The 13272-nt window shown below is 37.1% G+C and overlaps 1 protein-coding gene across 1 annotated transcript in view; it reads right to left on the minus strand.

Moving 5' to 3' along the window:
- The window catches only part of LOC112046268 (protein nervous wreck), a 44742-nt gene extending 39334 nt beyond the window's left edge, over positions 1-5408 (minus strand). Inside the window, exon 1 of the mRNA XM_024082862.2 lies at positions 5309-5408. Within this exon, the coding sequence (XP_023938630.2) occupies positions 5309-5329 (21 nt within the window). The 5' untranslated portion in view covers positions 5330-5408. The remainder of the gene's footprint in view (positions 1-5308) is intronic.
- Between the last annotated feature and the right edge of the window lie 7864 nt (positions 5409-13272).

Consider the following 13272-nt stretch of genomic DNA (forward strand, 5'->3'; position numbering starts at 1 on the left):
TCTTTTTATGAAAATCGGATTGTTTTCTTGCAAAGGTATTACTCCCTTTTACTGTCAGAGAATATATTTTTTTCTCCTGAATTTGTATTTTCTGTAGGCACCATAATGGAACTACAATAAGATCATGAAGTGTTAGCACTTAGTTGGCCTAGTATGCGATGCCGGTAGGAAGCTAACAACGTAGCTATCTCAACCTATCACCAGACCAGCTTGAGCCAATTTACAGAATTTAAAATCCAATCTGAACTGGGGATTCTCTATTGAATACTGACAGCGGTGAGAGGTTAAGAATTTGCATTTATGTATTTCTTAATTCATATGGCAACAAGAAACATTAATAAAAATAATCTATACATAATAAATACTTGGACCGTGCTCACGAGATTACCGTCATGTGGAATGTTGAGTCAACTATTATTGTTCCGATGGTTGTTTCAGTCAATGGTCTTATAGTGAAAATCTTCGACCAACATCTTAAGAAGCTTTCACTTAACTGTTGAAAGAGTCGAATACAGAAGGCAGAGATTCTTGAGACGGCGCGTATTGTGAAGAGGTTTCTCATTTTGGAACCCTGATCACCGGTTGCTTGGGCACTCAAATGTCCCGCACCGGGAGGGTTGTGTTGTGTATATGTTTATATTAACATTGTTAAAAATTAAAAGCTTGCTAACTTAATAGGAGGATGAGAATCTAAACCCCTTTCGATTTTTACACATTGTACCGGAACGCTAAATAGCTTCGCGATACTTCTTTGCCGGTAGGGTGGTTACTAGCCACGGCTGAAGCCTCCCTCCAGCCGGACCTGGACCAATTAAGAAAACCTTAATCGTCCCAGCCGGGGATAGAACCCAGGACCTCCGTTTTGTAAGTCCACTGCGCATACCAATGCACCACGGCGGCCGTCAAAACTAACGGTAAAAGGTAAACTTATAATGCTAAACGAAGCCATCTCTTAAAGGTATAGGTATACAAGCAGCAGCGTGCTGCATCCAACCTCCCAGTCTCACCCAGGAAAGCCTTAGAGTGCCTACGCTGTAATTGTACAATCCATGGTCCATGTACAATCCATGGTCTATGTACAATCCATGGGTCATGTACAATCCATGGGTCATGTACAATCCATGGTCCGTCACAATAAACATTAAAATTGTTATAGCGTAGAATTTCTTATACCGATTTACAGCTCTAACGATAGTTTTCCGAGCTTGTGTAAATGAAAACATAGTTTTTGTTATATAATAAACATATAACAGAAAAAAGGTTTTCCTTCACAAAAATAGTGTAGGTTTTGTTTACAAAAAATAAAAAACAGCCTGACGAACACCCGTGTTTAGTTTAGGTTAAATCAAAAAAATCAAATTCATTTATTTCAAAGTTGGATTAGTTTACAAGCATTTTGAAACTTCCAGCAGTTTGGCTATTCGTAAATACTCTACCACCCTTAGTTGGTTTAGTTCTAATCTTCGTTTATATATATATTTATTTTTATGCCCTCCAATGTAGTTATTTAGTTGCTATAAGGGCAATAAATAAATAATTACATAATATCAAATCACGAATCACGAGCAATTTATTTGTGTAAACATTTCGAATACAAATAAAACTAATAAAGGTTTTATCCCAAGAGTTGTAATAGCGCGAGCAAATATTATTTTACCCATATTAACTCTCAAACGTCGCCGCAATAAAATTCTTATTGTTCTATTGCTCCATTTCTTCAATCTAATTGAATTCCAACGATTAATACTTATAGCCTAGTTTTCAAAGTTTTCAAAGATCGCAGTGGAGTACATTAATAACACCTTAATCGCAATGTACTTTTTTAGTTCTGTTCAGTCACAGAAAAATATGAATCGATTCGGGACAACATGAATTTGGGAAATAATTTCAGAAAAAACGGAAGGTTTGATTTTATGCAAATATCTCACAAAATGAATATTTTTTTTTAATTACCAAAGATTCAATTAATAAAATGTGCAAGTAAGTAAGTATAGTATATATTTGAACGTGGCTTTTTTTTTCAATTAGTTATGCATTACAGTCTGAGTTAATAAACAGACACTTCAATTGAACATTTTAATTACGAAAAGTATTCAGCAATACATCTGATATTCAATACCTTTCTTGTTTTTTGAAAGGTTTTAGAAAAGATTCTGGTTGAAAAAAAAACAAAGAGGTGTTTCGATCCCCGATAAAAATACTATCAAGCTTTTCATTAAGTCATACATAGGCATACCGGCGGACGTCCCAATTTTTTTTGGATAAGTAACTCAATTTTGTTATTGTCAAAAGAATTTATCAGCAGCGTGGTTCTGCAAATATTTTTATTTGTTTTACTACGCACTGATGATTTTTTTCTATCTTTTTAGTTCGTTTTTATTTTTTAATATTGTACAATTAATTATAATGATTGGCCATTATAATGGCACAATAAAACCAACTGTGGTTTGTGTTGCATTAAGGTTAGGCTTAATTTCAATGTATACTATATAAAATAATAAATAAATAAAAAATAAAAAATTAAAGTCGAACTTCGATTAGTCAGCCAACCACTAGTTTCAATAATATTATATTTATATTTATTATTTACTAGCTGATGCCGCGCGGTTTCACCCGCGTGGTTCCCGTTCCCGTAGGAATACCTGGATAATATATAGCCTATAGCCTTCCTCGATAAATGGGCTATCTAACACTGAAAGAATTTTTCAAATTGGACCAGTAGTACCTGAGATTAGCGCGTTCAATCAAACGAACAAACAAATAAACTCTTCAGCTTTATAATATTAGTATAGATAATAAATAGGCTAATTCGATTAAGGAGCGACCACCAGTTTCAATAAAATTATATTTATTGATTATTAATTGCACAAAACAGAATAATATAGAAATAGTTACAAAAAAAGAATAAAAAAGGAATTACAGTCTTGGCCTTCGATCTTGTCATGTAATCGAACTCACAAGCAGAAGTATGTATTCCTTCAAAGTAACTAATGAGGTCCTTAATACCACTGCAACTGCAGCGGGACTCGTATTCGGTGTACCTATTAAATTAAAGCGCCACACTAGTTGACCTAAAAAATCTTTTCATCATAGGACAGTTGGTTTTTCATATTTAACACGGCAACAGGCGGAGTGGGTTGTAATGCTGCTGCTAGACATGATATTATCATGTTGGTACTCATTACAGTTTTAAAAATCTCTAGCTTAAGCGCTTTTAATTCTGTTGGTATGCACTCGTAGGGGCTAATTTTTTAGGTAAAAAACAAGAAGAATGTTTTAAGGTTTTAGGTAGGTCATCATCATTCATCATTATCAACCCATATTCGGCTCACTGCTGAGCTCGAGTCTTCTCTCAGAATGAGAGGGGTAGGCCAATAGTCCACCACGCTGGCAGACTTCACACACGCAGAGAATCAAGAACATTCTCTAGTATGTTTCCTCACGATGTTTTCCTTCACCGTTTGAGACACGTGATATTTAATTTCTTAAAATAGTATTTAGGTAGGTAGTATTAATGTAATATTTTGTAATTATTATAAAGATAAAGATGCTTGCAAGCCATTTTTTTTTAATTTAAAAAAAAAATATTTGCCATATCATTTAAGTATGACCAATATTTCCATTCTCCTGCAACTAATCGGGAAAGACTGTAGTATTAGGAGCGGGTACGACAATTAAATAGACCAACGGAGCGGGGATCGAACCACCACCCCTCGGTGATGAGTCCAACCGCCCTTAACGTTGAGCTATTAAGGCCACCATTTAATCAGCTTCACACAGAAAGTAAAACTAAAAAAAAAGTTTTAATGATTGTTACCAATTGAAAATTGTTGTAAATTTCTTTTTTCAAAAGAGCAACTGTTGAATTTCTTGCCGGCTGTTTCTAACAGAACATGTCTTCCAAACTTAACGTTTCAAAAGTGCTTCTAAACTAAGCCTATTTGAAATAAGTGACTTTTGAGTTTTTTTGAATTTAATTATTTATCAAACACGACAGTTTTAAGAAAAATATTTTTGTAGTATAATAAAAAACAGGTAAACCGACACGCTCTTGGGCAGCTTTTAATCTTTATAAACAGTATAGAGAGATAAATTTTATGTTATTGTAGGAGTATTTTCTGGATCTACCTTTTTTTTTATTCTCTACAAGTTAGCCCTTGTAGAGGATAAAAAAAATATCACCTGATGGTAAGTGATGATGCAATCTAAGATGGAAGCGGGCTAACGTGTTCGGGAGTAGGATGAAATACACATTCCTTTCGGTTTCTACACAAGATCGTACCGGAACGCTAAATCGCTAGGTCTTACGTCTTTGTCGGTAGAGTGGTACATGGTACATTAGATAGTCGTTATAAGATGTTATTTCGGGAATAGGCTATATTTTATTTCCGTATTCTCAAAACCGCGGGGCGTCCGCTAGTATTAAATATGGGTTTAGGTAGAGTAGCCTCTGGTTCTTCATTCTGTTCATTCTGTCATTTTAAATATTTATTCTACGGAAAAATGTATTCTTCAAATTCAATTCTATGATACAAACATGTCTGTCCACTCTAGAATGCACGTCATAAAACATTAATTTTGTTAGTTTCCGAAAGTATATATTATTACGTTCTTAAAATACTATACAGTATATATTAGGTACTATTTATTATACATAGATACCTATTAAATGCTTAGCACATAATGTGCCCAGTATTTAAATATTTAATTTATATTTTACGATATATAATAATTAACGGTTTACACATATAAACACAACGCGTAATATTAGCAGTAAATACAAATATATTATAATGTCTCTATATATTAAATCTTTATATTTTGTATAACTACCATATATACAAATTCTTATCTGTTTGAACCCAAAAAACGAGTCTAATCTTCGCGAAACTTGGATTCAGTCACAAATATGACACAAAAACAATATTGATTTGTGAAATCATAACATGTATCTATAGGATACACACACGTGTAAAATCTCCGTTGCAATTTTACAATTGACACTCATACAGCATCCGAACGATTGGACCAATTACTTAATCTAAGATCATTGATCTCAACAGTGACTATTGAAACGATTTCTCACTCAACGACCAATACAACCAACGTCTGGTAGTTATATAATATGAAAGATTTTCAGCCTCAAGCGAAAACATTGGCGCATTTAAGATTATTCATTGGCAATGCGAGCCTACCACGGCATTAATGTGGATCGCAGGGACAGCGTTGCCTGTCGCGGTGACGTCGTTTTGGCGTTCTGACAAGAAAGCCTGGTACATTTCTATGAACATTATCCTAGTTAACTTACCTTCCTTGGCGGAGGCTGCATGGTGAGGCGGGACGCCGAATCGACGGCGGCCGACGGGAAGAGGTTCGGAGCGCGGAACGTGGATCGATGCCGACACACGCAAGCGGGACCGTGTTCTGCCGCGTCCGCCCGCTGCACGCCCGAGGTGGACTCCGCGCACGCGTGTTGCGCCCAAACCCTTAGGCTCAGAACATGAACCACCACGATACACTGCCACCCTATATACTCGTATAGGTGGTTTCTGATGCTCATACTGTCCAAGATGGAAACCATTTTAATTTTGAACCGATACAAAAATATTCTAACTTTTCTTTTAGGAAAGCGGCCATTATGAAATGTTCGAGTTCGCTAATTTGACTTTGATGCACATCAATAACAGCAGATGTGTTGCCAAATAGAGGTAAATCTAGGTAACCATCTAGAATGCGTTGCTTTATGCTGACTATTTTACGACTGCCAGACTAGAGGTAGATATCTAGACAGAAACAAACCACTTTTGACTATTTACTCGTATATTTACATCTACAGCTATTTGCACGATATATTTTTTACCCATTTCACACTTTATTTCGAAAACCAAAAAAAAATTGTGTCATTGATCCCTGATATATAAAAAAATCAGATCCTAATAACACCCTACTGTTATTTTAACAAACAATTAGTTGATGCATAAATCATCATCATCATTAGACACTATTTACTAATTTTGATCATCATCATCATATCAAGCGATGGACGTCCACTGCAAGACAGGCCTTTTGTAAGGACTTTCAAACGTCACGATCCTGAGCCGCCTTCATCCAGCGAATCCCTGCGACTCACTTGATGTCGTCAGTCCACCTGGTGGGGGGTCGCCCAACACTGCGCTTTCTAGTGCGCGGTCGCCATTCCATCACCTTGGGACCCTAACATCCATCGGCTCTTCGAACTATATGCCCCGCCTATTGCCATTTCAGCTTCGCAACTCGTGAGCTACATCGGTGAATTTAGTTCTTCTGCGGATCTCCTCATATCTGATTCGATCACGCAGAGATACTTCGAGCGTAGCTCGTTTCATCGCTCGCTGTGTGACTCTGAGCCTTCTTATGAGGCCCATAGTTAGCCATATTTATGGGACCTATACCTATACATACTACATAACTCAATACAGCTGCCCATGGGTGATGAATGAGGGTTTTCCTCTAAAACAAACTCCACGGAAACATCAAAATCCAATTGCCAACATTTTAGGCAGCTTTCGTAAAATTGTTTTGTTGTAAGCTCTTACAACCCCGACAAGAAATGCGTCTCACATTCTTACGATGCCGATGACAAGACAACAGACAATGCTAACTCAAAATTACATAAAGGTACATACTCGTAGTGAAACATAATGTGCCAGCGAAGGTGTGGTCCCCGGTTAATTACGTCACCCTGAATCGGGTTGCGACCAAAATTATGGAGAAATCATTACCTACTGATACAGTAAAGTTCACAAAACCCTTCTGAATGCTAAGGACAGTGCCGCAAAAGAAAAAAATGCATGTATTTGTTAAGTATTGTTCGTTAAAATTTAAAGTTCGTTAAAGTTTAAATCAATGTTCTAAAAATCTTTTGTAATTTGTCTATGTGGTATGTGCCCAAAAAGCTACCATACCTACTTAATGGATTTCATGTAAAATTTGTTTATTTTTTGGTTTTGCTACTTTTTTTTATTTGTTATGTGATTTTCGGTAACTTACAAGTAGTATACGCATAATAGGAAAATATCGTTAAGAATCCAGCATACCTGAGAATTTTCTTTACTCTCTATAAGTGTGAATTTGCTAATCCGCATTGGGCCAGCGTGATGGGCTACTATTGGCCAATCCCCTCTTATTCTGAGAGGAGACTTGCGCTCAGCATGGAGGCGAATATAGGTTGATAATGATGATAGACATAATATACATAAAGTATGTATTTAATTTATGAGCGAGATTTAATCAAATAATTTAGCAACTGTGTATAATATTCAAGTTAACTTGAATAAAGAACGTCCTAAATCTTCCTATTTGTAACAGTATTTATTAAACTAGGTACCTATTTATGTAGTGTATGACGAGGTAGCATAAAGGGATTTGTCATCTCTTAATAAACTAAGGCTCAGTATTCATAAACGACTGCCTTCCAAGACAAGAAAGCGTTCCTTCTGTTGGCAAAAATCGTTACATAAGTTATTCCATTAATGAAAATTACGCCCGAGTTCTGCAGGCCTATGCTATGGCTATCTTTGACGTATACTAGTTGACTTATAGGCAATTGAGATTCTATGTAAAAATGTCATCCGGTGCTTACTGGGGGATATCACACAGTAGATAAATGACATTTTGTCAATTGATTTGATGTCTATTTTAATAAAGACCATAATAGTGATTAGACCAGCTGGTGACAAATAAAAACCCAATTCTTGATAACTATGTCTTGACGTTCACATGAAGCGGCAAGCGCACTACATCGTGTGATAAATGTATGGATGTGAGTGTATTACGTGCGTTAAAATTTTATCATCTAAGCCTAGTCTTATAATAATTATTACTTACCTACCTATCATTAAAAAATTTAAAGCTCCCTTTTAGGGTTTCATAACTCAAAAGAGAAAAACGAAACGGACAGCAATATTTTCACATCCTATAATCCTATTCCATCAATGGGAGCATTAGGGTTCATAACGTACGTATTATGCCGTGATAGCCCAGTGGATATGATCTGTCTCCGAATTCGAGGACGTTGGACGGGTCGCGAATTCGGTCCGTGGCTTGCACTTCCAACTTTTCAGTTCAGTGGAAATTAAATATCACGTGTCTCAAACTGAAGAAAAAACATCATGAGGAAATCTGATAATATTTCATAATTTTCGAGCATAAAGTCTGCTAATCTGCATTGGGCCAGCATCATTATCAACCCGTATTCGGCTCAGTGCTGAGCTCTCAGATAGGATAATAGTGTTACAGTCAAATTTCTCCGAATCTACTGGACAAATTAAATAGGGAATAATATTTTAGGTATTAAGTAGGTAGCAGCTGCAAAGAGTCTTTACAAAGGAAATATCGATTCCAGTGACCCAAACGCAGATGTTTGGCGTGAATTGACGAAATCTGTATATGGAGGACACTTAGAAAAGATGGAAAGTAAAAAAATCTTAGAACTGATGCTTTGGTTATTTGTTAGTCATTTTAATACGTTCTATTGTGGCTATCTTTTCTAAATGGTATCAACATTACTAGCGCGGAGTTCGGACAAGTTTCCTGCCTTTCCGATTCTTGCCTTACGTTTCTTGCCATTGCCATTAGGGATGTCGTCGGCACACCGAAATACAACGGGTTTAAGCAGTCCGTTTATGTGTAGGAAGAGAGAAGTGGTTCCTGAGGAATTCCTGCATTGATTATTACCATTTGATCACAGCGTTGTCTAAGACAACTTGAAATTATCTTTCATCCAGAAAATCTGATATGTGTAGTAACATAGAGTATCCTGTAGACAGGGAGCTTACTTAAAAGCCATGATGATGAAATACATGCAAAATGAATATAAGACCCTGCCAAAAACCTTCTAGACATGAAGTGAAACAGCTTGCGCTTCACCATGCTTATCGATGGCTTCATCCCAGACGTGAGTTAAGATTTATCGCCCGTCGAACAGTTGCGATGAAAATTGTTCTGATGGTCCGAAAGAAGACTATTTTGCTCGAGTTATGCAGGAGCCTGTTGTTCGATACACGTTAACAATAGGTCTGTAATTTACCAGGCTGACACGACTTTCCTTTTTGGGGTTCTGTAATCCCGTGTATATTAATTAAAAGAAAATAAAATGAAAAAAGTTTGTGTCAGCTCCGACGAATGGAGTTTACTCTTTCAGATCGACTGTCTAAATAGGTGTAGGTTGTCCCGCAGCGTACATTATGTACGTCTCAATACCTACGCTTGAAAAGTGAAAAGCGCGCAACCGAGAAGCAGCAGGCCGCAGTGTGTACGCATGTGCATGCTGTTGGCGGCAGCGCATGGTAAAAGGTGCGCAGAATAGGTTGCGCACAAAAAACGTAACGCTGTCATTCGTTCATCGAATTTTACTGTCCATTTTTTTCATAGAGGGGCTATATATAAAACATGGATTCCTAAGGAGTAAACTCCAAAAAATTGGGATTCCTTGCCTACATGCAAAGTGTGGATGATTTTTTTATCGTCTATCCCATGATGTGGGGTATCGTTATCGGCATTAAAAATGTGCCTAGGTTTAAAGTGCTAATTCTATCTACGGAATAATTCTGTGCGCGTGGCCCGACACGCACTTAGCCGGTTTTATTTGATATCTATTGATTGTAGATGCATACATTTTGTACATACATTGCAATCTCCCAAGCCTTTGAAACCTGAGCGCACTTATGAGAAGAAGAGAAGCGATACAGGCGAGTTAGAACAGGAGACAACTGAATGCATTTGACGGCCTAAGTGGCGCAATGGTATTCGCAGTGGATTTACAAGACGTAGGTCAAAGTTTCGATCATCGAATGGACAGATTTAGGTTTACTTAATTGGTCCAGGGCTTGCTGGTGGGAGGCTCCAGCCGTGAAAGACGTACCCCCAAGCGATTTAGCGTTCCGGTATGATGTCTTGTAGAAACCGAAAGGAGAGTGGATGTTCATCCTACCCCTAACAATTAAGCCCGCTTCCTTACTAGATTGCATCATCAGAGGAGATCGTAGTCAAGGGCTAACTTGTAAAGAATTAAAAAAAAAATGCATGCTTAGTTTGCTTATAAAGATATACCCGTCTTAGGCCACACCCGACAGTCCCCGGAGCAAAGCGAGCATTCGACAGAGAGTGTATTGTTCCAGTTTTATATTATTGATTTAAATCTATGAAATATTGACTATCAAGATACCTACTATAAATTAAGAATCTATTAGAACAACTTTACATGTTTGTGTTTTAAGGGCTTCCCGCACACGGGCCACCGACCACAACCACGCTGGCGACGCTGGTGGCCGCCCCAAGCTACAATCGTCGCTGATCGCTTCTTGTGTCCGCACCGGCAGCTAAACGCCGAGATAAAACACCGCAACACGCCATCGCGCGATTATGATACTACACGTATGGGTTAAAAAGTAGCAGCCACCGACCACAAGTGTCGACCACCGGCCACAACCGGCAATGTCGCGTGCTTCAGCTACTTTTGTGGCCCCTTCTTACTTCTTGTAGCGGTGTTTGTGGCGGTCGCGCTAGGCGACACTTAATGCAATGATTCCTAGGGCACCCTAGGATTAAGTAAGAAAATATATAAAATATTGAAATCAAATTATAGCGGAAGCCTTACCGACACCAAGCGCTTTTTTCTTCTAGATCTATGTTTTCTTTGATACTCCATTGAATACAACCATTGTTCACATGCACTCACTTGTATCCAAACTTAGATATAAACGTCCAATCGTCGAACCAGAAACGGCAGCCAAAGTACAGAGTTAGTTCTAACACCATGCTTACATTAACGTTAAAAGTATTACTAAACTAGACAAACTAGATGCTTGTATATTGTAATTTATTTCCACAAGTGATAAACCGACGTCTAATTTGTAATCAACACAAGTGATGATATCGTTTAGTATCAGTCTGATAAAACTACCAACAAGAGGTTAAGCTGAGTTCACATGGGAGGTAAACACTTGTACTGCTCTGCCTAAGGTGCTGATAGACTTGAGCATTCACTTGTAACAGAACATCGGGCATCGAGCATCAAGGTTAATATGTAACTCGGTGTACCATTCAAGTAATCAGTCACTACATCGTTTTTCATCGTATTTTCGTTTTTGCAATCTTAAAACATTGTGTTTTCAACGAAATTACACAATTATCGTCATTTCACGTAAAGTATCTTAAATATAGTAGTAGTAACAGCTAACTAACGTTATTTTAATAAAAAGCTGGTATTTACGTAATTTGGTTGAAAGGATCACGTTAGATGATCGTAGAAAAAAAAACGTTAACACTTAATGTGAAATTGTGCAGTTAATGTTATTTCGTTGAAAACACAAAGTTAGATGATTGCAAACACGAAAATACGATGAAAAACGATGTAGTGACTGATTACTTGAATGGTACACCGAGTTACATAATAACCCTACTGAACCAAGCATAGAGCCAAATATTGCTACGAACATCTTGAGAGCTCTAGCGAAAGCTTCAATGATTTACAACGCTCGCCAAAAAATATTCGTCATGAAGATATGGACTCTATGGTCGCGTGTGCTGCAAATCTGCTCGCTAGATTGCTCGCCAGAATGCTCTATAATATGCTCGCTAAAATGTTCTCCTATTTGACTGTGATGCAGTGGCATAGCGTGCCTTTCAGGGGCCCATAAAAAAATTAGTTGGGGGGCCCAAAGGAAGGGTAGATAAAGGTGCCTCACAAAAGAAACAAAATATCTCGCTTAAAATAAATATGATAGTGACTTAACCTATGTAGGATGTTTAAAACTTTTGGGCGCACGTTTGACCAGGGAAAAAAGAGTTTGTGGATTAGAAAGAAAAAACGTTACCTACATTTTACGAATTTTTCGAAAAAAGTCCGGGGGCCCCGTATTATTGACACGGCTAATACGGCAGTAGCTACGCCTGCTGTGATGTAACATTCGCACGAATGCTCATTACAAGTGAATGCTCAAGTCTATCAGCACCTTAAATGCGTATTAAAAATTGAAGTGTCTATCTACGATTTCAAAATAACTGTGTTTTATCACAAAAAAACAAACAAGCTTTTCTAAAATTTGTGGATGTCTGTTTGTCCGGGCTAATCTTTGAAAAGTCTGAACGGATTTAACTGGGACCTTCACTGGAAGATAGAGGTGATTATTGAGATACTTATCATCTCAATAAAATACGTGACTCCCGCGAGATTTGTGAAAAACTGGATGAAGATGTATGCTAGTCATCAATATCAATACTATAAATGCGAAAGTAAGTCTGTCTGTCTATCTGTCTGTTACCTTTTCACGACTAACCGGCTGAACCTATTAAGATGCATTTTGGTATTATGATAACTGGGACCTTGGAGCAGAACATAGGCTACTTTTATCTCTTAAATAAAAAGAGAAGGGGGGTTAAAAGTTTGTATGGAAAGTAGTCCATTATTAACTGACATCAAAAAAAGGAGGAGATTCTCAATTTGATTCTATGTTTTTCAAGTTACAGTTATAAAAAATTGTGTATAATAATAATCAATGACATTTTACACTATTGTCATTGTTAATAATGACAAAAACCGCTAGTTTTTAAATAAAGGCATGGCTTACGAATGCGAGCAGAGCATATATCATAAAATAGTCTGTCCCGAGTTCGATTCTCGGCACGTGTAAATCTAGGATTTTTTTATTTCTAAATTGGCTCAGTTCTGGTTTGGTGGTAGGCATTAACCATTGCTATATGTATATATTCTCAAACGGTAAAGGAAAAACATCGTGAGGAAACCTGCACACCAGAAAATTTTCTTAATTTTCTGCATGTATGAAGTCTACCAATATGCATTGGCCCAGAGTGGTGGACTATTGGCCTAACGCCTCTCATTCTGAGAGGAGACTTGAGGTTGAGAATGACGATGATACCTACTCTTCCTCTCTTATTTCAGAAAAAAAAAATTGTGTTTTAAAAATAAATATCGATTTTTTGCTTATTCCATAGAATAAACTACATTTTATTTAAGCGTAATATATTTTTTTTATACTTAAATCTGAAAAACACTATATTTTTTTGAAAAAATGTTGGCATTCCCAGGTAGGATAACAGTCAAGGGAACCTAATTTAGGTAACTTGTGATTGAATAAAACAAATTATGTGATGTACCCATAGATTTACGATTCGGTACAAGTACCGTACCTATCTTCCATTACCTTCAACTTTTTTTTTTCAATTGATTACGGTACACTGGTATCTATTTCTAAACATTTCTCTGTCAAAATC

Source organism: Bicyclus anynana, chromosome Z (assembly GCF_947172395.1).
Source record: "Bicyclus anynana chromosome Z, ilBicAnyn1.1, whole genome shotgun sequence".
In the NCBI taxonomy this organism is placed as follows: Eukaryota; Metazoa; Arthropoda; class Insecta; order Lepidoptera; family Nymphalidae; genus Bicyclus; species Bicyclus anynana.